The following is a 22,018-nucleotide window of genomic DNA, read 5'->3' on the forward strand; positions in this document are numbered from 1 at the left end:
CCTGCAAGAATGTTGGGCGGTGGAAGGAAGGAAAAAGGATTTTGTGTCGATAACTGATGACCTGCCAGGGGAGTATTGGAGATCGTGGATTTCGTGGCCCCTCAACCCCGTGCTGTGTAGTCAACTCCCGTCTACAAGGTTAAGCTTCAGGCTACTCGTGCAACTCGGTTGAAATCCTTAAGCGGCCGAATTATACTATCTATGTGAAGAACTGGCATCACAAGCAATATTTTCAGGTAACTAACTTGTTCGCCTCCATGACCGGCGAAAGATCCATCGTCGAGGTTTTGCGTTGATCAGCTTTATGCTGTTGCCATTGGTTATGGGACATCTCAACGAAATATACCCATCCAAAACACTGAAGAATCCCAATTGACTTCCGATTTTAGAAGTTAGCCATTACGTTTATGATGTCTAAGGTTATCAGCTAAATATATAATTTGTGGCTTAGACTTGTGGCCAAGACCTTGGATTGGCAGAGGGAACTTGGTAACTTAACGTTCTAGTGTCGAGGGTGGTGATGAGATGGAACGATGGCGGCATCAATCATTCGTCCATCACCCGTGATATGTAAAGTTACCGAGGCAAATAGAGGCGGCAATAGGTTGCGGTGTGACACGACTGGATTGTGGGTTGTTATGCGAGCTCTTGCGAGATGTTCTGCTCTTCTCCGTTGGCGTAAAACCTCCAGGGAGGATCTCGCTATACATCTCCGAGGGCTGGCGTAAGTGCAGCCTTGACCATCGTGTCCTAGCTGTTGAATTGTTCGACTGAACGAATGAATTTTGTTTCTATTAACCACCAGCGCTTACGTTAGGGTCCTAACGCACAAGTAGACCATAATATAGAAACGGAATCTATTAAAGATATCCCGACCATGTCTTGGGACACGGAAGTCCACTTCTGTCATTACTCAGCCAATACACGGTTCGTGAACTTCTCAAGGTTTCCCGATACTCTTGGTAATGTCAGAGGTTACAGCTCCCAGAGCACACGACCAGACGTGGAGCTTGTCCACCCAACATGTCCAAATAAGCTGATGAAAGTTTTGGAAAAATGTATGATTGCTTCACTCCAGTTCAGGGCAACCCATCCACCAAGGTTGCTTCACTCCACGAACATACCTTTTAAGAAATTTAGAACAAAACCCGATAATTCTTTGATGATGCATCTACACAGCTTTACTGACATTTATGTTTCTTACAGTCCACTCTAACTGAACGTAGCTTAGATGGTATCTTGTGGCAAGCTGATCGTTTGTGATGAGCTCACCGTGCACCGCAGCGTGAAATATGTGATATCATATCGGTCACTTGCATAAACTTCTGTCCCTAAAGTTATCTTGGGCAATTGTGTTGGGTAGCTGGTATACTGCCCGGACTGACTTGGATAAGAGTGTTATTTTGAGTTGATAGACCCCACATCTGATGGTTCATAACACGCGTCTCACACGAACTTCTGTCCCATATTGTTCTATGTGGCTGCCTGGAGACGTTCCATAGAGATTTGACCTTGTAGAGTGATCTGTCGTGACATAGGCCGTGTGGAGAAAGTCAGCGAGACTCGCCGACTAGAGTATATATCCCGAGCTCAGCCTCCTGGATCTCCTTTCATAAGTAATCTCTATTCGCTTTAATGGGGTTCCAACGGGCTGAGGCGTAAGGCAGAGAACGACAGCAACATTGATATAGACTCTGTAATCGTAGCGACTTGGCACATCGGCAAAGTGTCAGAATTCTTGGTATCCAGATAGATATGTCCAGTGTAATACATCCAAGATTCTCCTATCTTATGTGTATGTAACTTGAAATTAAGACCCCATAGGGGATGGCTCACATCACGCGCCTCCAACACGTATGAAACTATAAACTGAAAGCTTCTGATGAGTGAAGTACAGTTGGAATCCATATTGGGCGCACAAAATATGGCTATCCAAGGTTAATTTATGCATCAAACCACTAAAGCAGTTGTCGGCTAAGCGCTATGGGAAAGGAAAGGTATATCGCGGCGCAACACCTTGGGTTGCAAGTAGTTATTGTATCTTCATGATATTAGTAAACGTGCTGTATAGATAAGGAAGAAAGCTCACTGGGCAAATGTCTCCTGCTTTGCATATAGCTGTACTTCTTCGTAGGTGAGCAACCGTTGGCATGTTTGAGACGGACAACGGATGCTGTCGCAGGCGCTCTTGCCTAGCTGTTCCAACTGGGATCCAATATGTTTTTGTAAGCAAGACGTGCAGAAATTGATTGTATGTTTGCACCTTGCTCGCAATATCTTAGGGAATCGTGAGATCTTCCATACCCAATCACCATCGAACTCAACACAGACTTCTATCCATTCGTCGACAGCATCATAGGAGACGTTATAGATAGATTCAGCACAGATGACGCAGTCAATGGGAGTCTTCTCAGTCCGGAGCAATTGTGTGAAGATAGGGACTTGTAATGTTTTCCGGCCTTCCTCGATGTTATATAGTCCAACATGGCTGAAGTCTGCTTTCCACGGTGATCCAACCTCGCTTCGAGTTTGGCGTCTGTATTTCTGGTCAAAGGGCGAATGCATTAAGCCATTTTTCATCATCTTGAAATGCAGGCGTGCTGCCACCTTTCTGGCCCTTGATGTGAGTGGGGGTTCGACAAAATAAAGGGATTGCATTAGCTGCAGAATCGTGTCATAACTGTCAAGGATTAGTTTTTTTGTTGTTTCCAGACTATTGGCTGAAGCTTACATCGTGATCACCGAGAACTCAGCCTTTTCATTCCCTAGGTACTGTAATACCTGCAATAAAGAGCTGCGATCATTTATATGAACTCCTGCCGGGGAGCAGCCACAAGGACATGGCAAGCATATCTCCAAGCTTCGAGCTCTCCACCAAGTCTCTCTTAATTGTGCTAAAGACGAGAAAATTGATTTGAGAAAACAGGTTGAACAGACAGGATGTTGGCATCCCAACCTGAGGTCTCTGTCGATAAATTCGTTAAGGGGCCTAGGCTTAGAGAAGCCAACAGCTTGCCTGAACCTGACTTTCTTGCACACACAGCAGGTGACGAGTATCACCGACTGCAGAGCTTCGGTACCAAGCCAGTCTTCGAATTTGGTGTAAATATAGAGAGCTTCACTAGCACCCATCTCCCTATCGAGGGTCGCTTTGAGATCCTTAGCCATTTGAATTTGAATAGGCATGGGAGGACGGGAGTCTTTGGCAGTTGAAAGCGGCGGGTTCAGTAATTTGTTTACTATGATGGATCTGGGCGTGGTCATTGATATCTTTGGCTGCTTCAGATGCAAAACCTGACTTTGAAGCTCATTGAAAGCATACACCATAGCCTTCGTGTCATAAAGAGCGTTCTGTAAATCATGATTTGAAGTTAAGACGTTTGATCGTAGAGAGACTGATTCGTTCATCCTATCGTAATATCTAGAAATCAGTAGCTTGTTCTGACTAACTAGATTACTGACGGTTTCTTGAAGACTTTCAATTTGTTTTTCTTGGCTGCAAAAAATGGTCGCCATATCGCCTTCAGAGCCTTCCTCGAAGACTTGATCATCGGACTCCAGTATCGCTACATTGAGTTGGTTCTCTGAAACTGATTGCATTGTGAGGCGCTTTTTGTCTTGTAGTTCGAGGCATTCTTTGGGTTGTTTCCCTTGAGGATGCTGTTGATCCATTAAAGGCTCGGGGCGAATAACGAGATATTTCCAAGTAATAAACTAGATTGTGGCTGGGAGCTTATTGCACTACACTGAAAGTAATAAAAGTACACGACTGGACTTGGCGTCAGAGAGGGATGAAGGTGGAAACCGGAAAGCATGCTCTTCGGTCGGATGATCAACAAAAAGGAAGATCAAATGCCATCAGTTAAATCCCATTATGAACTACCAGGGTTTTGGCGACTTTATTACGTCATGTCTTAGAATTGGTGCGTTGGAAGTAGTACTAACAAGGGTTGGTCTAACTAATGACTAGAAGTGGGACGAAACAGATGTACTCAGAGCGGCACAGACTGCTCGTGGTTGGTCCCTCCTCACAATGTCTTTTAGATGAATAATAATGCATTCTTTGCCTTAATTAAAGACGCCGAAAAGTGCCCGCTGTGCTGTTTTGCATATTGATACTCAGTGAAACATGGACTGTTCTGCTGAAAACAAATCATAAGGTTTATATTAGGAATGCAGTTTCCGTGTTTATTGGAACTATCCTAGATCTCTTCAGAGTGCTTCTTTCTTTAGGTCCATACCGAAAAGCGTGGTCGGCTTATTATGCCTGACCAATTGCTACAGCGTAAAGCTAATAAAGAGAGTATAATTGTAGAGCTTCGACAAGCCTGTCAAAACTCAATTAGCTTGTTATGTCTCGTTGAGATGTCATAAGCTTTAACTGCCAATCAATATGGACTATCACGTTACCTCAACAGTGTAGGATAAACCTGCCTTGTCAATCATTAATTCTCGCCCCAGACAACAGACACTGTCTCAATGCCCTTACGGCCAGCCCAGCCCATGAATGACCTCGCATTCCGACTCTCAGAGCGTTTATTACACAACGGATTAGCACTGACAGCCAACAAACTCCATATACTGTCTTTACCTTGCCCTAGAACGCCTGAAATCCGTAGCTCTTTCTTCTTGATCACAGTTTGCTTTGGCGTTGCAGTTTAGTCCAATAATAGCCGAAAGTCGCGATGCAATCAAATTCGTATTGTTAATAGCCACGCCCCCAAAGCTATCCTTCTCCCATGGCTACTTGGAGCCAATACACGAATGGGCAAAGGCAGATGTGAACGCTGCCAAAGCCAAGACACCCTCAGTTTCTGACAAGTCAAATTTTGACCAAAACAAACAGTTCCATGTTCTGCCATTAAACAGCCGTAGTTTTGGTCTTGCTGAACCTCCAAGGCTTGATCTTCCTCTCAAAAAGCTCATCGACCTCGACCGCAGTGCGTCTATGAGATGTTAGTACATAGTGTTCAGTATACTGTTCAATGTTCTGTTACTAACCCCGATGTATCCGGAAGTAAAAGCCATGTGCCAATAAGGAAAGGCAGTCCGACACCAGCGTAGAACCAGCCAGTCTTGAAACCCCAGTTCCACTTGTTGGCATTGACCATATATGGGGTGAGTACGTTCATGATAACTCCAGCAACACAAGTGCAGGCAGCTCCAAAACCAGCAGTGTAAGGGCGAAGACGCAGGGAGGATATCTCAGCTATGAAGCCCCAACCAGCAGCACCGTTAGAGATCATTCCAACGTCTGAAGACTGTAAGTACCACTGCAAGGCTATGGGATAAGGGAAGATACTTACTCCAGAGGCATACGAACAGCACAAAGATGTTCGAGGTCGCTGCTGTCCTAGGGATCAGACCAAGAATTCCAATGACTACACAGGAGGTCCACGAAAGCGTCGTGGCGTAGCATGAGATACGACGTCGTCCAATCTTATCGGCCACCAAAACGACGATCAACAGCGTTGTGATATTAATAGAAGACGTAATGCATTTAATCGTAAAGGGGTCAGCCAGGCCGGCTTGCTGGAAGAAGTAGGTTCCGAAGGTCGCAAAAAGTGTTAGGCCAATGAATTGTTGGGTCAGGTTCGGCCACAGCGAGATGACAGTTCGAAGGCCATCGATTCCACGAAAGATGGCATACCAGTGCTCTTTCTTCTGCTGGGCCGCGACCTCCCTCTCATGCTCAAAGGTTTGGACGATTATCTGGTACTGACGCTCTTCGTCATAGTCGACAACGCCGCGGTTGAGCCTCAGCAGCTGCTTCTTAGCACGATCTGCGTTACCGCGACTGACGCACCAGGCAGGTGACTCTGGGAGTAAGACGTAAACGAGACACATGATACCAATCTGAGCCCATTGGGTATAAATTGGTGTAAGCCAGATGTTGGGGTTCTTTCGGTTCAGAAGCTGCAAGGCGATATAGGCGAAGAAGGATCCGATAGTCCACCAGAGACTGTAGCACATGAGAAGACCTCCGCGGATGCGAGTCGGTGCGCACTCAGAGATATAGACTGGCAGGGTCGATTGAAGACAGCCAACTCCGATACCCGCAAGGAGTTTAGCTGCGAGCCAAACCGGCCAGGTCCTGGCTAGAGTCTCACACAAGACACTGCTGACGAGGATAGTCCAATACGTCCACATAGCAATCTTGCGGCCATATCTGTCGGATAGGAAGGGAATCGTCAACATGCCAATGATTTGACCAACGGACATGATGGAACTCCAGCCAGCAAGGATAGGAGCAGTGAGGTATTCGTCTCCGTCGGCGTTGGTCGCAGTTGCAAATTGATGGACGAAGCCCTTGTTGGCGATGATACTGCCGTTGATACTGGCTCGGGTTAGTACGGCATGCACATGTGTTTAAGAGAGATGACTGAAACGTACCCAATCTGATATCCATCAGTAGCAGCGCTGAATGCAGCAGCGAAGCAATACGCAGTAGCAACTTTGAAGACTTTGACGGTTTGCCACAAGCTTAGGGACTCATATCCTGAAGAAAGTTGCCCTGCTTGGACTTTGACTTCAGAGGCTTTCATGGCTTGCTCGACGTGGAACTCCGCAACGTCATCGTCGAGCTTGGAGGTATCACCTTCTTGTTTGGACTCGATTGAAGACATCTTAACTGTTGTTGATGGTAGGAGAAGATGGATGAGTGATGTAGATCAACAGGCTGTCGGGCGTAAGCCTTTAAGTATTCTCGTCTGATCCGACAGTATGGATCTAATATTTTTCCCCATGGGGTTGTCGCGAGGGCTTTGCTCGAAATCTCGGGGAGAAATACCGGGGGCGAAGGTCACGGACTGCAGTCTATTCCTTGAGTCTCGTGGCAGCTGATAGAACGATGTGGGGTACAGCTAGCCTCAGCAAGATCACGACCATCAAAGATACTGCAAATCTCTGGTTAATATTTTAGCCGTTCGTTGCAGTTGAGCTATTGGTGATATGAAGGCTGAAATACACGCTTCATGGTTGCAAATGCTTTTCCTACTGGATCTTACCACGAAACTAGTGCAGAAATATTGAAGTATTTGCTTAGTGGCGGCTCTAGACCTCTGATATTGTCAAACACGGGACTAACATCGGGGAGGCTCCCCGCTGCCTACACCCGATTGGGCTCCGTTGATTGGCTGACGAAGTTCCAACGAATCGGGGAGCCTCCCCGACAACCAATCAGAGACAGATAAGCGATGGGGCCATAACTCAACCTCCAGAGACATGACAGTGACACTTTTATCAATCTCGGTTCATCTTGGGGCGAGAGTCACTATTCTCGGGCTTTTGCGGTCCTTGGTTCTTCCTTTGGAGAATTAATTATCCTCCTGCTTGCTTCTTGCTGCGTCCTTCCTCTCGAGACAACGTGGTCCAGGAATCGAACAGTTCCAATCCCCAAGTAACCATGGCCCAAGAGTTTGAGCATATCGCAAACGACCTACTCCCCAAACCTCATCGATGTATCCGACTTCCCCAGAGGATAGCCAGATTCGAAAAAGCCAGCCCGTCATTCTTTGGCCTCAAGGCTCGCACCGCTGACCATGACATCAACGACTTACCGTCACTGTCTTGGGGGAAAGGATCCGACTTCATCTTAGACTTTGGCATACATATGGTTGGCTATCTATCATTCCACTTGGACTACGTCGGGCCAAATATGGACGCTCCGTGTCGATTGCGTCTCACGTTTGGCGAGTCCCCACTTGATGTGACGATGGATATGAACGATGTGAATACCTGGATCAGCACTGCTTGGCTTCCCGAAGAGATCATCAATGTCGACATATGTCCGCAGATAATAAACCTCCCTCGCCGATACTCTTTCAGATACCTCCGTGTTCAGATCATCGATACCTCTCCTAAGTTTAAGGTATCGTTCTCGAACGTACAATGCGAATCAGTCAGCGCCGTCAGTCAAGACCATCACATCGAAGCAGTTGAGTTTTCAGATCCTCTACTACAGGACATCGACCACATTTGCATCTCTACATTGCGAGACTGTATGCAAACCGTGTTCGAAGATGGCCCGAGACGAGATAGGAGGCTGTGGATTGGGGACCTCCGCCTACAAGCGCTGGCAAATTACAGCACGTTTCGAGACTTCAACCTCGTCAAAAGATGTCTGTTCCAGTTTGCAGCAGTTCGAAATGCGGATGGCTCCTTACCAGCCTGCATCTTCGAAAAGCCCACGTTGACGGCTTCGACAGACTACATCGCCGACTATGATGCTCTATTTGCCGCCATTGTTCATGACTATGTTGAGGCTTCTGGGGATATGGAAACAGGGCATCTTCTTTGGGAGACTGTTCTGGACTGCCCAAAGCGAATGCTGCGCAGTCTCAATCTGCCCTCCTTCGCTTTCGAGGCTGAAAGCAGCAAGCACTTTATTTTTCTCGACTGGGCCAAAGGTCTTGATAAGAGCGCGGGAGCACATGGCTTGCTACTTTATTGCCTGAAAATTACGAATAAGCTCGCTATGCAGCTGAATAAGCAGCCACCGTACGACGAATTGATCCTCAAGATGACAGGCGCTGCGACCTCGTTCCTGAAGGATGGTGTCTTTGTGTCTGGAGAATCTCAGCAGGTCAGCTTCGCGTCAGCTGCGTGGCTAGTTCTATGCGAAGCCTTCCCTCCAGAAATCGCCCGAACATCTCTCCTCGCCACGCTTGCACATCCAGAAGCTGTGAAGCCACTTACCCCCTATCTATGGCACCACGTTTGCGACGCTCTCGCAATGGTTGGGTGTTATGACGAATGCGTTGATCTTATTAAGTCTTATTGGGGCGGTATGGTGACGGCAGGGGCTGACACGTTCTGGGAATGTTATGATGCGCAGGATTGTATGGCGAGTCCGTACGGGGATGTAAGGAATAACAGTTGGTGTCATGCTTGGAGCTGTACGCCGACGTATCTGCTTAGGACGACGCTGCGGGATACGGTCAAAGCCAGAGGTGTAGGGAAGGTCACGATGGATGAGCTAGACCAAAGGTGGATCGAGAGGTCTCTGGGTTATTCCATAGCAGGATGGGGTTGGCGGTTCAGTGTCAACTTTCCCACATTGTTTGTGAATTGCGACTAACATTGGAACCGAAATGAGAAAGCATAAGGCCTTGAAGTGGAATATTAAGATAACCTCAGCAAAATATAATCCAAAATTAGACTAAGCTCATAATAGATCACCTGAATCTTTTTATAATTTAGGATCAAGGTCCTGAATTTTCTTGCCTCGCCTAGGGTAGGCCTTTTCTCGGCAACAAATAGATGACATCCACTAACATAAAAATTACGGCGCTAAGCTACACTGGACTAGCATGCCCCAGCTTTTCACTCCGCTCATTTCATTCATAAACCCTGCCTGCACGCGGTCGGGGAGCAGCCGAATGTCCCAAGTTACTCTGCTCAATACAGTCTCCTATCTTCCGCGATGCAGTCTCAAGCCCACATTCAAGACCATGCTAGTCGCCCGAGAAAGAGAACTCGTCTCGACCCACAGCCGAATGCAACAGGCAGAGACGCCCAGCCAACCCGAAGACGTGTTGCTGTAGCGTGCAAAGTGTGCCGCTCAAGGAAGACCAAGTGCGACAGCCGCTGGCCTGTCTGCAGCTACTGTGAGAAGAGCAGCTCGGAGTGTCGGTACGATACTGTAGACTCGGCAGATCGGCCCTTGTATGTTTCCTCTTCGTTTTCTTAACGACATGAACTGACCAAGATCTTTTGCGGCCGAAGGAGTCATGACTTGGGCATGCAGATCTTACAGGCCGTCCAAGACCTGGCTCAAGATGTAAAGGAACAACAGTCTTCGGGCGTAGCCGATACACTCTCTCAAGCCCACCAGCCAACAAGGCCCAGTGAAGCTGACTCCCTGGTCAACTTAACTGCTACACCGCGGTCCATTCCAGCTCCCGAAGGTCACGTCGAGAGATTCTCCGAAGGCCTCGACAGCGTCTTGAAATGGAATGTGTTCCCTTTAGATGTCAACCATATCCCTATCGATAACGGGAGCTTGATGGCTATGCCAGACGAGCTCCCTCCAATAAGTTTCCCAGAGTTAAAGAGGCTGCAGAAAAGCTATCTCAGTACTGTCCACAGCGTCAATCCCATTCTAGACGTCGCTGTACTCGACCAGTACGTTATAAAGGTTTCAGAAAACGGACTGGACTGGACGACGCAGACATGTCTTGTTGCCCTTGTGTGTGCCATCGGTGCATTGTGTCAGGACCCGCATGTCGAAACACCCAGAAGCAACAACAGTTGGGATGTTGACCAAACGACGGATATTGCGTATAGGTACTGGAGCGTCGCTTGCAAAAGGCTCGGGAGAGCAATGAGTCACAATACATTGGAGTCAGCCCAGTGTTTGTGTTTGGCAGGGTAAGATGCCTTGATGCAGAGGACATACCTCTCAGACTTCCCCGACACGGCTGCAAGCATATTGACGTGAGTTACAGCATCTGGTTTATGTGCAATTTACAGCCACTCGAGGCCTGGAGGTACTTCACCATGGCCGGAAACTCCTGCTACTCTGCAATATGGGCGAGGTAAGACATAATCAGGTTATCAACGACGATGTCAACGCTCACAATTTGTAGGGAACCCACTATGTCTGCTGGGCCGCCGAATTCCCCCTCCAGTCCACAAGCAATCAAACAAAGCATTTTCTACACTGCATATAAATCGGAAGTGTACGTAAGCAGCCATGCCTGTATATCTTATGACTGACCTGCCCGTCTGCACATAGCGAGATCCGCTACGAAATACCCAGTTTACCAGGCTCAATGCTGGAACACATCGAGGATCGCCTCACGTTTCCGTCGCCACCAGCAGCGAACTGTCTGTTCGACGAGACTATAGCTTGGTATTACTTCCTCGCAGACATCGCCGCCCGGCATTTGATCAACCGGATCGTCGATGCCAAGGTCGAGATCTCTGATAGCCCCAGTGAGGTGCAAGCCAACTCTTTGCTGCGTTCATATGAGGTTTTTGGCTCGCAGCTACAAGACTGGTATCTATCCCTCCCACCAGAGATATCGTTCCCGCCGCCGGATGCAACTATTTCCTCCGAGTCGAATATCTACAAAAGAATCCTCCGTTCACGGTATCTATTTATCAAGGAGCTTCTGTGTCGGCCGTTTGTACGGCTGTGTCTAAACTACGAACTTAAACTCCCCAGTGCTCTGGATGATGAGATACTCAGTATAGCCTCCTTGGGCCTCCAGTATTGTGCCTGGAGACTGAAAGCTGTGGATCGAATGAACAAACTGGACCATGGACTGTGGATATGGATTCGAAATAGTACAGCTTGTTCCATGATACTGATTGGTGCTGCTCGGAGCCTCCAGTCCCAGTCCGCAACTGCATCTGGGCGACTAGTTCTTCCTGGAGATTGGCGTGAGACTGTTGTTAGTTTCTTGCATGGACTTGAAAAGTATTCTCACGAAACGAGAGGTGGCGTAGCTTCGTGCTATCAACTTGTGACATGGGGTCTTGACGGGTTTCAACCAAGCTCACCAGATATCATTCAAGAGTTATAATGAACCTCATAGTACGTAATTCTTGAAAATTAACCATCTTAGTCTAACTGAAACTTTGCTCCTGTTCTCAGGCGTTCCCCATATTTGTAGGATATAACAATCATAGTAATCATAGCCAAAGATACACCCGCAAGCAGTGTATTTCCCCATCCCTGGCCAATGGCATCAAACATCTTTGGACCAGCAAGAGGCAAAAGCGCACCTCCAATACTCCTCAGCACTGTATTCGCCGCAGTAGCACTAGCGGCATAAGTAGGGAACGCGTCAACCAAGTAAGTGCTCACAGATGTAAACACAGTAATCATTCCGAAGCCAATCATGAATGTGCCGATAACAGGCACAAACCAAAAGACTCCATACTCAGTCGTCCATCCATATATCAACAACCCGACTGGGATTATTGCACTACATGGGATCATCAGGGGGAGTCGGTACTCGGGCTTGAGTTCACCGCCCCGGGCCATTCTTCTGAGAATTGGATCTGAGACCATGCCGAAGAGTATCAGTCCGACAATTTGACCGCATCCGAAGCCGAGATAGATAAGACCGACGTTGGTGACTATGCCGTATTTCGTTTTGAAGGTCTCGGAGACTGTCGTGAATAAAAGATATAGGGTTCCGTAGGCGATCGCGGTCAGGAATGAGAGTCCGAAGATGATCGGTGACAAGAAAAGCATCTTCAATGGGCGGGCCAGACTTCGTTTGATGAGTTGTCTGTGCGGTGTAGTGGGTGATGAGTCTTCAGTGTCACGCTCTTTTCGTAGTGCCTTGAGCTTCTTTCTCTGAATGCTTGGATGATGAGTCTCTTTTTGGACGAAGGCGCAGACAACAAGCACAGCTCCAGTCTGTAAGAACATGTCAATACAACCAGGATAATAAACCACCAGGAACAAATTTCCCTACCATTATAATAAGCAGCCAAAAGTTCCATCTCCACCCCAGACCTCTCGAGACATACGCACCAACAGCAGGCCCAAGACTCGGGCCCAGCAAAACAGGCATGTTCCAAATAGCCATAGCTCGACCACGTTCCTGCTGAGAAAAACAGTCTGCAACGCTCGCAGGTCCGATAGTCAACGGACACGCGCCCGCCAAGCCGGTCAGGAGACGGAAGATTATAAGCATAGGCATGTTGACCGACAGAGCGCATGCGATGTTTGTAAGCAGGAAAGTGACCATGCAGATGCGGTATATGGGGAGTCGACCATAGATCTCGCTGAGCGGGGCGAGGAAGAGAGGACCGAAGGCGTAGCCGAGGAGGTAGATTGATACCATGAATGAACCAATGTTGGGATTCGTTTCGTGCATTTCGTCCATGATGGGCTGGATTGCTGGTGCGATCATGGATGATGCAAAGGGGCTGTTGTGAGGGGAATCTGTCAGCAAAATGGAATCGACTCGGTCGCTTTGATGAGAGCACGTACGTTAAGAGTGTCAGAATAGATACTATCATGATATTTGTCCATTTCTTGGAATTTGGCCAATTCAATGGTAGATCTGGGTCATCTGGACCGTCCGAATCCAGGCAATGACTGACAGTGTGAGGCGGGCCCTCTCGTTCATCTTTTTCTGTCATGGCTGGTGTTGGAGGAAGGGTATCCTGCGAGGTTGATTCGATGTTGTTGGCCATGTCTGTATTGACCGCGATGTCGATGGTCAAGGCATAGGCAGTATCAGTCGACAAATAAGAGTCATATATAGTCACCCACTGATATCAGTTGGTCTTTGAACAGCCTTTGAAGGAAGAGAAATAAGAGTTATGGAGGGAAAGAATGCAAGGCCATCTACTTCGAATGCGTCCATCAGATCGCCATCGGAATCATGGTGTTTAACCCCGTCGGCGGAGCTCCCCGATACAAAACCCACCCTTCCGCCACCTATCAGCAGGTTGCATACGCTAACAAGGGTATACCAACCGATGCTTAATGACGTTAGCCTTCCGGAGTGCTCCTCTAGTGGCTAGACTAGTTTCTACAGTATTAAAGATGAGAGCCTACAGGATCAAGTGACTCGTCATGACCCTGTCTCAGGGAATTCTGAAAATAAGAATTTTACCGCCGTATTAAAATAAAGTATGTATCTCGTTACACCGGAGAGAAACACATTAACTGTAATGTGGTCTTCTTTCAATTTTTCTTATAGTTAATGTTTTAAGTCGACAAGGGAACCATTATTTGAAGGCATCACTCTTTTCCCAAGCTATTGGCCTAGAAAGCTGAATTCGCCACTGATAAACACAATCCATCCCAGTCTGAGATTCATGGCCAAAGAATGAATAACTCCGTGTGCTGAGAGCTCAGATAATGCGAAGCCTTTCATGGATTCCTTCTCATACTATTTAGTATATTCCTCAAAGCCCAGTCCATCTAGTTGTTGCCTCTACATGCAGATCCCCCTCAAGCAAAATCTTGTTACTACTCGATCCTACCAATACTGTATAGACACCTTTCTCGCTTAGCCAACAATGTAACTCCTCATCCCAAAATGATGTAGTGAATCTGTCCAGCGGAATTTCTACTCTCTTCATCTCACCAGGTTGCAAGTACGTTTTCTTAAAACCCTTGAGTTCCTTTTTAGGTCTCTGGATAGAAGATGTAGCCTCGTCGGCAGCGATGTAAAGCTGGGACACTTCTGATCCAGGCACGGAACCAGAGTTGGTGATCTCGAAGCTTACGTGCGAAGATGTGACGTTCAGCTTGTCGTAGGCAAACGTAGTATAGGATAGACCGTGTCTGTCAATGTCACGTTAGGTTGTCTTAAGCAAAGTCTTGTCGTGTTCACTCACCCAAAAGGATACAGCACCTCACGCTCGACCTTTTCGTAATACCGATACCCAACATAGATATCTTCACCATAGATAACACGTCCCCTCTCGCTACCAAAGTTCAAAAAGGTTGGCGTGTCTTGTATGCGGCGTGGAAACGAAAGCGGGAGCTTTCCACTCGGGCAGGTTGTGCCGAACAAAACATCAGCAATACCATTTCCAGTCTCGTTTCCAGCTAACCAAGCATGTACGTGAGTCTTGGCCCCTTCAGCCCAGAGCATGCTGAACGGAGTGCCGCTCTGCGTCACAACGATGGTGTCAGGAGCTGCAGCCAAGACAGCCGACGCAAGCCGAGGAAGTGTTCCAGGAAGATCCATATGAGGCCTGTCAAAGCCCTCAGACTCCTGGTCACTCGTCATCCCAACGCACAAAATGGTCACATCGGACTGCAGCGCTGCGGAGACGGCTTTCTGGATCCCGACTTCAGGGTCAACTGCACTCGCTAGACCAACTCTCCCTGCACCACCGCCAAAGTTGACCACGCCTGGCTTGACGAGCTTGGAAGACGGTGCGCTCTCATACTCGATGGTGATGCGGTACTTCTGGCCCTGAACAAGGTGCATCTCAGCCTTTTCCTCGACGGTTCCTTTACCAAAAAAGAATGTCCCGCTGCGCTGGACGAGACTATTATCGATCAAGAGCTGGCCATCGACATAGAGTCGCGCAGTGCCATAGACTGCAAGACCAAACTCAAAAGGTCCTGATTCTTGAATGACGAGATCGCCTTCTACAGTTGCATAGAAGAGCTTATCTAGTTTCGGATGCGAGTAGCCCATCAGCAGCCAAGATGAGTCAGGTAGATGGCTCTCGTCGATAATCTCGCGGTCAGGTACACTGGGACTCTCACTGTAGAAGCGCATTCGCATACCCGGTGCTCCCTCCGGCGTGGTGATCATACCCCCCGGTATCAGTGGATTCCACCCTCTTGCCGAAGCACCAACTTCGTATCGTACCTCTACATCAGGTGGTAGTTGGGCCACGATCCCGTCGTAGGGAGAAACAGTGTAGTAAGGCTGAAGATGGGCAGAGCCGCCTCCACAGAAGGAAGTGGTCTTCATGTTTGGTCCGATCAAAGCAATGCTTTTGAAAGGTCGCTTGAGGGGAAGTTGGCCACTTTCATTCTTCAACAAGACAACGCTGTCACCGGCGAGCTTTCGGTTGAGCTGCCTGTCTTCAGGAAAGTTGCGTCCTCCTTCTTCTGCCGCAACAGGAACCTTTGTGCATCTTTGGACAAATTCCAGAACGTTTCGCGCTCGCGTGTCTATGGTTGACCGGGACACCTTTCGGGTTGATACGGCAAGGTCGAGAAGCTGGCCACGTTGCCTCGTTGGTCCCGGCATTTCGAGATCCAATCCTGCATTGATGGCTTCGGTAGTAGAGTAAGTCCCAAACCTTCAGCAAGTGATGAGTGTTAGTATCAGCTTTGGTTTAGGAGGAACTGCGGGGATTTCTGTGTACCAATCGCTCATGATCAGACCCTTCCACTGCCACTCCTCGCGGAGCAACGAGTCAAGAAAATCCCTGTTTTCTGAAACATGTTTGCCATTGACTTTGTTATAGCAAGCCATGACACCGCCGGGAGCTGCATCACTAAGCGCGATCTGAAAAGGAAGCATGTGGATCTCCCTCAAGGCACGCTCACTGGCAACAACGTTGACTCCAACTCTCTCATGTTCCTGGTCATTCGCCAGCCAGTGCTTAATAACGGACACAACACCCATAGACTGCACGCCCTTGATGTAAGCAGCAGCTAATTTGCCCGTTGCGTAAGGGTCCTCTGCCATTGACTCAAAGCCACGGCCCCCGAGCGGAGAGCGCTGGATGCACACTGTAGGACCGAGCCAGCAGTGGGCGCCCTTTGCTATACACTCGTTACCTATGAGCGTGCCCGCTTTGTATAGGAGGTCTTGGTCCCAGGTGGCTGCTAAACCGGTACCACAGGGCAAGCAGGCAGCAGGTACGCCGTCGACGAATTTGGTTCCTCGCACGCCATTTGGCCCGTCGCTGACACGCACGTATGGAACGTTGAATGCTGGGAGGGGGTTCGTGTGCCAAAAGTCTCGGCCTGAGGAAGATACGAGGTAGGTTAGCAAGTCGAGTGGTCTTGGGCTAGGGAAGAGAGTCTTAGATTGCTACTCACCAGAGAGCAGAGATATTTTGTCAGAGACAGATGCATTTTGGATGACATGCTCAACATCAAAACTGTCGGGCACGTCATCGTGGGTCGCTCTTTTCAAAACCATGGTTGTATAAAGATGTGCGTGTCAGGAAGACAGAATAACTCAAGTATAAACAATGCCCAAAACGGGCTAAGGCAGTTGGTTACCCAACCTTTATACCTTGTGAAGGATAAACATTAACGAAGGAATGCGCAAGACCTCGTGGATGACCCCGATGGAGCGTGAGGGGAAGTATCGGGGAGTCTCCCCGATCAGCGAAGCAACATATGGTAAAGATGATCAACCGAGAAACGACCCTCGCACTACCCCTTCCAGTACCTCTTTCAAGTTAGAACAGCCCCCATTCGGCTCATCAAGATACTGCTGCACAGACGCTGCACCCCGTACGACCGCATCCTTCCAAGTCTCAGGCAGCGCCACACTCTGCACCAGACGAAAAGCGTCGTCTTCTTTTGCCAGGCGCTGCGCCTTGTCAACAGCAGCCAAGATCAGTGCAGCACTTGCAGCCACTCGAATACCGTACCAAGTCCCCTGATGCCGATGCCCCGCGACCTGATTGAGTTTCAAGATGCAGAAGCGTACACATTGCAATGCGTATGAGCTTATTATACCATGTAGTGAGGCATCCATCTCGTCAGCCAACTGGTCCACGCTAAGTCTTACGAAAGGTCGTGAAACTAACTCGCAGAGGGATATGTACCGATGCCGCAGAATAAAGACCATGGGGTCGGCAACAGCATCCGCCGTGTAGCCTTGAGGAATGTCGAAGTGGAAGATGGGCGGGAGTGATGAGTACCAGTCTAATATCTGCGACTGCATCATCTCGGCCTGAGAAATCATGCGGCGCACTTGCCTCTCACTAGGAGCCTCGGGCGCCTCCGAGTTCATCTGCACAAGGCGATTGATTACGTGTCGCGCGGCGATTTCGCTGAGGTAGTAGTACCAGCTTCGCTCCCTGTCGTTGGCATCGGGATGAGAGCCGAAGTCCGGGGGGCGGGGAAACGCGAGGGGCACGTAGGCGTTGTCAAGGATCGGTGGAGTCGGCAGTGGTAGTTCTAGCCTCAGCTCGCATTCAGACTTCCAGATTGTAAAGCATAGAGCCTGCATGAGGGTGAACTCTTTGGAGCTTTCATCGTGACTCGACAGTTCCCCGGGTATTAAGCCAAGTGTATGCCAGGCCGCACCGGCTAGATTGAAGTGCTTCCAGGCTTCAAGTGGCTCTAGGCGATGCATGTACCATATTCCCGCGAGGCATAAGCATTGAACAGCCTGCACAGTGTTCTGAGCCGACGCATAGCCAAGACGCTTCACGGCCACGCTCCAGAACTGCATCGATAGCTCTGTCTCTGCCTTCTTTTCAGGCGTTGCCTCATGGCTACTGGATAGCTCTGTCTGCGAGTCTGTTATGGCTGCGTTGGCACATACCAGAGCCACAAGGCATGCGCTGGTCGACCAGTCGAACCCGTGCTCAGCAACATGTAACATCATACGATGTAGCTCGTCAAGATCAATGATGGGATTCTTGGTGTGCAGAGCATCAATGTACTTGGTCTCCAGCCATGCGAGCTGAGGATAGCTTGTATCTGGAATGGGGTAACTGCCAAGAACTGGGGGATTGTTCTGGGCGAATAAACAGGAGTTAGGCCGATCTGCAGCGAATATCTTCCAGCTCAGTATTGACTCGACGCCCTGTGGTCGCACAACCACGTTGTGCGGTACAGCCCAGTTACCAAGATTCGGCTGAAGCGCCGACGATGAGAGAGAGTCTACTGTTTGCGCAGGGGATGGTTGCGGCGAGTGCTGATTCTCGACTATCCTGGTCAAATGGTGAATAGCCTGTAGAATCTCTGCTCCACTGACCGACCTGCTTAAGTTAGTAAGAACAGGTCAAGAGAGACACTTGCACAAATCATACCCTGTAACTTCATCTTCTGGATAGACGCAGGGCAAGCGGCGCTTGAGGCAGAAGCCACATGTTGGCCTGCGATTGTCGCATCTCGTTTTTCGGGTGCGGCACTTCTGACACGCCGTGACACCCCGGGATTGGGATCTGGGGAAGGGTACGTGAGCTACCCCAGATGAAGAAGCGTCTGCCATTGATTGTGAGCGACTGCGGTGTTGACGGTGGAGATAGATGGGTATGTAGTGTTGAGTGCGAGTGTAGTGTCGGGGAGGGCCGATAGCGATGATTTATTATCTTATGCCAGGGTTGGAAATTCATCGGAGTGGGGCCCCGACAGCAGCATTACAGTACAGTACAGCACGCACAGTCACAGTAGATTGGGTTGGGTGAGTGAGTCTAGACCATCCACACTGAGTCTCCCCACAGCTGAACTGTGTCCCCTCTAACTAAGCTTGAAGATCAGCCAATACCCAGATTCTCGGACAGCCCATCCAAACCCCACGGGGCGCCCTGGTGATCCAATCATGACCTGGCCTCACCATCAAACTCTGCTCAACCACGAGGCACCCAGGGCGTCTCATGCCAGCAACAACAACAATAACAAAGCTATTTCAACCTCAATTCTTCGTGTCCGAATGCCTATAAGTATGCGCCGGTCAGCTTGCGATTTCTTAGGGCTATAATAAGCCAGCACAATTATCACTGCCTCCTCTATCTCAACTGCATCGCCATACTCATCATGGGCTGTTTCAAGAATAAAACGGAGAACAAATATGCCGCAGAGAACACTGTAGGGCCTGAGCTGTTAAAGGTACCCTCGAAATATATCCACTCGTCTGTTTCTCCCACGCGACAAGTACTGACTGGCCCAAGGTTCTTCCCCAGACAGAACTTCCCTGGTATCGAACAAAGCATCTCCTTCTCCTCAACCTGATGCTTCTTGTCCCCCTTCTCAGCTCCTCCGCTGTAGGATATGACGGTAATTACTCTAGTCACTCATGCATACACCAACTAACAGATTCTCAGGGTCTATGATGAACGGTCTCCAGACACTCCCGCAGTGGCGAAACTTCTTCAACAACCCGCCTCCTCCCGTCCTCGGCGCTATCAATGCAGTCTACCCCGTCTGCAAGATTCTCGGCTTAGTTCCAGCGAGTACCATCTCGGACAAATTTGGACGAAAGGTGCCCATCTATATTGGCCTCGTGTCGCTTGTAATCGGACCGGCTATTCAAGCAGCATCGATCAATCTTCCCATGTTCATCGTGTCGAGAGGTCTTATAGGCTTCGCTACCGTCTTTCCTCAGGTTGCCTGCCCGATCCTCGTTTCCGAGCTGTCTTACCCTACCCACCGGGGTAAGGTGACTGCGCTGTACAATACCTTCTTCTACTTTGGTGCTATCGCGGCTGCTTGGATCACCTACGGAACTTTCAAGATGCAGTCCACCTGGGCTTGGCGGTGTCCCTCAGCTCTGCAGGCAGCTATTCCGTTTCTTCAGCTTCTATTTATCTACTGGGTTCCAGAATCTCCTCGGTAAGTGTTAGTCCCGGAGATATATACAGGTTGCTAACAAATCTACGCTACAGATGGCTCATTGCCAATGGTAAAAAAGACCAAGCCATTGCGATCCTTACCAAATTCCATGCCGGCGGGCAAGAAAATTCCCCACTGGTTGCGTTCGAGATCACCGAGATTGAGAATGCTTTGGCACTTGAAAGGAGTCAAGAGTCATCAGCCTCGTGGAAGACGCTCGTCAGGACGGCCCCCATGCGCAGACGTACTCTTATTGCAGCTATCCTGGGCTTTTTCAGTCAGTGGAACGGCATTGGCGTTGTCACCTATTACCTGTCTCTGGTCCTCAACACAATCGGCATCACGGCCGCCAAAGACCAGGTTCTAATCAATGGCCTGCTTCAGCTCTTCAACTTTGCCGCTGCTGTCTTTGCTGGTGCTCTGATGGTTGACAGGTTTGGACGGCGAAGGCTCTTCCTACTTGCTACATCCGGGCTTTGCCTCAGCTACGTAGCTTGGACAGCGCTCACGAGCTATTTCATCAGAAGCCGCGACGAAGCAGCCGGTCGAGCCGTGGTTGCATTCATCTTCATCGCTTTCTTCTTCTATGATGTGGCTTGGACACCACTCCCTCAAGCATACACCATCGAGATCTTCCCTTTCTTGACTCGCAGCCGAGGTTTGACCACTGCACTCACGTCTTCGTACATTGGCCTCATTAGCGCTCAGCTGATTAACCCTGTTGGCTTGGCTGCTCTTGGTTGGAAGTACTATGTCGTTTTCTGCTGCATCCTGGCTTGTCTTGTTGTCGTTATTTACTTCTTGTTTCCCGAGACCAAGGGTCGCAGCCTGGAACAGATTACGGAGCTTTTTGAGGGCAGAAGTGTCAGTGTGGATGCTGAGGAGATTATTAGCAAAGGAAAGGTTGGGGTTGTGTATGAGATTGAGACACGAAACAAGGTCTAGGGCGCAAACCTTTAGGAGCTTTATGTACTTCTGTCAAGGGTTTTACGTTCAGCTAAAGACGAAGAATACGTAGCTCAGAGGAGTAACGAAGCATTCTAGGCAATCCAGTTGTTGCTAAATGGACGTCCAGAGTCGCAGACACAGTTCGCCATCTTGGTTCTACGTGACCTAGTATCGTGAAATTACCAGTGCTGCGGTTGTGAACACCAAGTTATGGGATCCCATGTTTGACACGGTACAATTGTATTCGGCCCCAACGCAACATGATCATGAAGTCAAAAGCGGGGTCGGTGAAGTGATGAAGATTTCGAACTCCATGACAGTCTATCCAGGTACTTGTGACAAGGTTATGTGGTTGAAAGAGGCTTCAGCCCCAACGCACAAAAAAGAACTCATAAAGACGCTACACTCTTGGCCCTCTATGGTGCCTAGGACCTGAACTTTGGATGAAAAACTAAAAATCCCGATGACGGTATAGAAAGAGCCTGCATGCTGCTTTCCCGTCCAGGTAGACGGGCTGGTGGCGTTTGGCGGCAAGATTAATTGGAATTTCGGGGTAATTAGGATTGAGTTTTTAGTTAGGTGTAGCCTAGTGGGTGGAGTTGTAAATGGCCCAAACAGAAAACCATCAGGGTAGCAAACCAAGAATATTTAAGTAAGAACCCTTATCAGCATCATAGTATTGATTCCAATTATCCTGAGCTGACCAAGTTCAGAATCTCGTATTCAATTCGCAGCCCAACATGTTTCAGGCCCATTTCAAGTCAACATCGCGAGCTCTCATCAACTCGCAGCGCTCTCCAAGATTGAGCCTCAATCTATGACACCTCTGTGCTTCTCCATCTCATTCCCAGCGCCTCCCAGTTCAGATCTCAGGCCAAGGAAGCGGCAAGATCCAAACCATCTCTATCAAAGACAAGCCTTACAAATTCTCAACCGACGCCCCCAAGGTCATAGGCGATCAGGAATCACACCCCTCACCTATTGCCTACACCCTCGCTAGCCTCAGCTCGTGCAACCAGGTCACGGGCGCGCTTGTGGCCAAGGATCACGGGCTCACGCTGGGCAAATGGCGCGTCTTGGTCGAGGGCCAGCTTCCCA

At 49.0% G+C, this 22,018-nt stretch overlaps 8 protein-coding genes across 8 annotated transcripts; 3 read left to right on the forward strand and 5 right to left on the reverse strand.

The window, feature by feature from the left end:
- Positions 1 to 1,974: 1,974 nt before the first annotated feature.
- Positions 1,975 to 3,672, reverse strand: FPRO_14984 (uncharacterized protein; the record flags this gene model as incomplete). The annotated part of the gene is made up of 3 exons (XM_031220746.1): positions 1,975 to 2,041; positions 2,090 to 2,680; positions 2,732 to 3,672. 3 exons carry the CDS (start codon positions 3,670 to 3,672, stop codon positions 1,975 to 1,977), a joined length of 1,599 nt encoding a protein of 532 aa, XP_031086374.1.
- Positions 3,673 to 4,861: 1,189 nt separating this feature from the next.
- On the reverse strand, positions 4,862 to 6,626 carry FPRO_14983 (putative maltose permease (MalP); the record flags this gene model as incomplete). Its single annotated transcript, XM_031220747.1, has 4 exons — positions 4,862 to 4,946; positions 5,002 to 5,254; positions 5,307 to 6,337; positions 6,394 to 6,626. 4 exons carry the CDS (start codon positions 6,624 to 6,626, stop codon positions 4,862 to 4,864), a joined length of 1,602 nt encoding a protein of 533 aa, XP_031086375.1.
- A 779-nt stretch (positions 6,627 to 7,405) lies between these two features.
- FPRO_14982 (uncharacterized protein) lies at positions 7,406 to 9,079 on the forward strand (the record flags this gene model as incomplete). The annotated part of the gene is made up of 1 exon (XM_031220749.1): positions 7,406 to 9,079. One exon carries the CDS (start codon positions 7,406 to 7,408, stop codon positions 9,077 to 9,079), a length of 1,674 nt encoding a protein of 557 aa, XP_031086376.1.
- Positions 9,080 to 9,742: 663 nt separating this feature from the next.
- FPRO_14981 (uncharacterized protein) lies at positions 9,743 to 11,531 on the forward strand (the record flags this gene model as incomplete). Its single annotated transcript, XM_031220750.1, has 4 exons — positions 9,743 to 10,281; positions 10,449 to 10,538; positions 10,590 to 10,682; positions 10,739 to 11,531. The coding sequence occupies 4 exons, from the start codon at positions 9,743 to 9,745 to the stop codon at positions 11,529 to 11,531; spliced, it is 1,515 nt and encodes a 504-aa protein (XP_031086377.1).
- A 38-nt stretch (positions 11,532 to 11,569) lies between these two features.
- FPRO_14980 (uncharacterized protein) lies at positions 11,570 to 13,161 on the reverse strand (the record flags this gene model as incomplete). The annotated part of the gene is made up of 3 exons (XM_031220751.1): positions 11,570 to 12,376; positions 12,435 to 12,891; positions 12,956 to 13,161. 3 exons carry the CDS (start codon positions 13,159 to 13,161, stop codon positions 11,570 to 11,572), a joined length of 1,470 nt encoding a protein of 489 aa, XP_031086378.1.
- A 720-nt stretch (positions 13,162 to 13,881) lies between these two features.
- On the reverse strand, positions 13,882 to 16,598 carry FPRO_14979 (uncharacterized protein; the record flags this gene model as incomplete). The annotated part of the gene is made up of 4 exons (XM_031220752.1): positions 13,882 to 14,263; positions 14,317 to 15,747; positions 15,814 to 16,420; positions 16,496 to 16,598. 4 exons carry the CDS (start codon positions 16,596 to 16,598, stop codon positions 13,882 to 13,884), a joined length of 2,523 nt encoding a protein of 840 aa, XP_031086379.1.
- A 216-nt stretch (positions 16,599 to 16,814) lies between these two features.
- FPRO_14978 (uncharacterized protein) lies at positions 16,815 to 18,632 on the reverse strand (the record flags this gene model as incomplete). The annotated part of the gene is made up of 2 exons (XM_031220753.1): positions 16,815 to 18,399; positions 18,451 to 18,632. The coding sequence occupies 2 exons, from the start codon at positions 18,630 to 18,632 to the stop codon at positions 16,815 to 16,817; spliced, it is 1,767 nt and encodes a 588-aa protein (XP_031086380.1).
- Positions 18,633 to 19,177: 545 nt separating this feature from the next.
- FPRO_14977 (uncharacterized protein) lies at positions 19,178 to 20,917 on the forward strand (the record flags this gene model as incomplete). Its single annotated transcript, XM_031220754.1, has 4 exons — positions 19,178 to 19,249; positions 19,312 to 19,417; positions 19,465 to 19,972; positions 20,026 to 20,917. The coding sequence occupies 4 exons, from the start codon at positions 19,178 to 19,180 to the stop codon at positions 20,915 to 20,917; spliced, it is 1,578 nt and encodes a 525-aa protein (XP_031086381.1).
- Positions 20,918 to 22,018: the final 1,101 nt, after the last annotated feature.

Source organism: Fusarium proliferatum (genome assembly GCF_900067095.1).
Source record: "Fusarium proliferatum ET1 genome assembly, contig: FPRO_scaffold009, whole genome shotgun sequence".
Classification (NCBI taxonomy): Eukaryota; Fungi; Ascomycota; class Sordariomycetes; order Hypocreales; family Nectriaceae; genus Fusarium; species Fusarium proliferatum.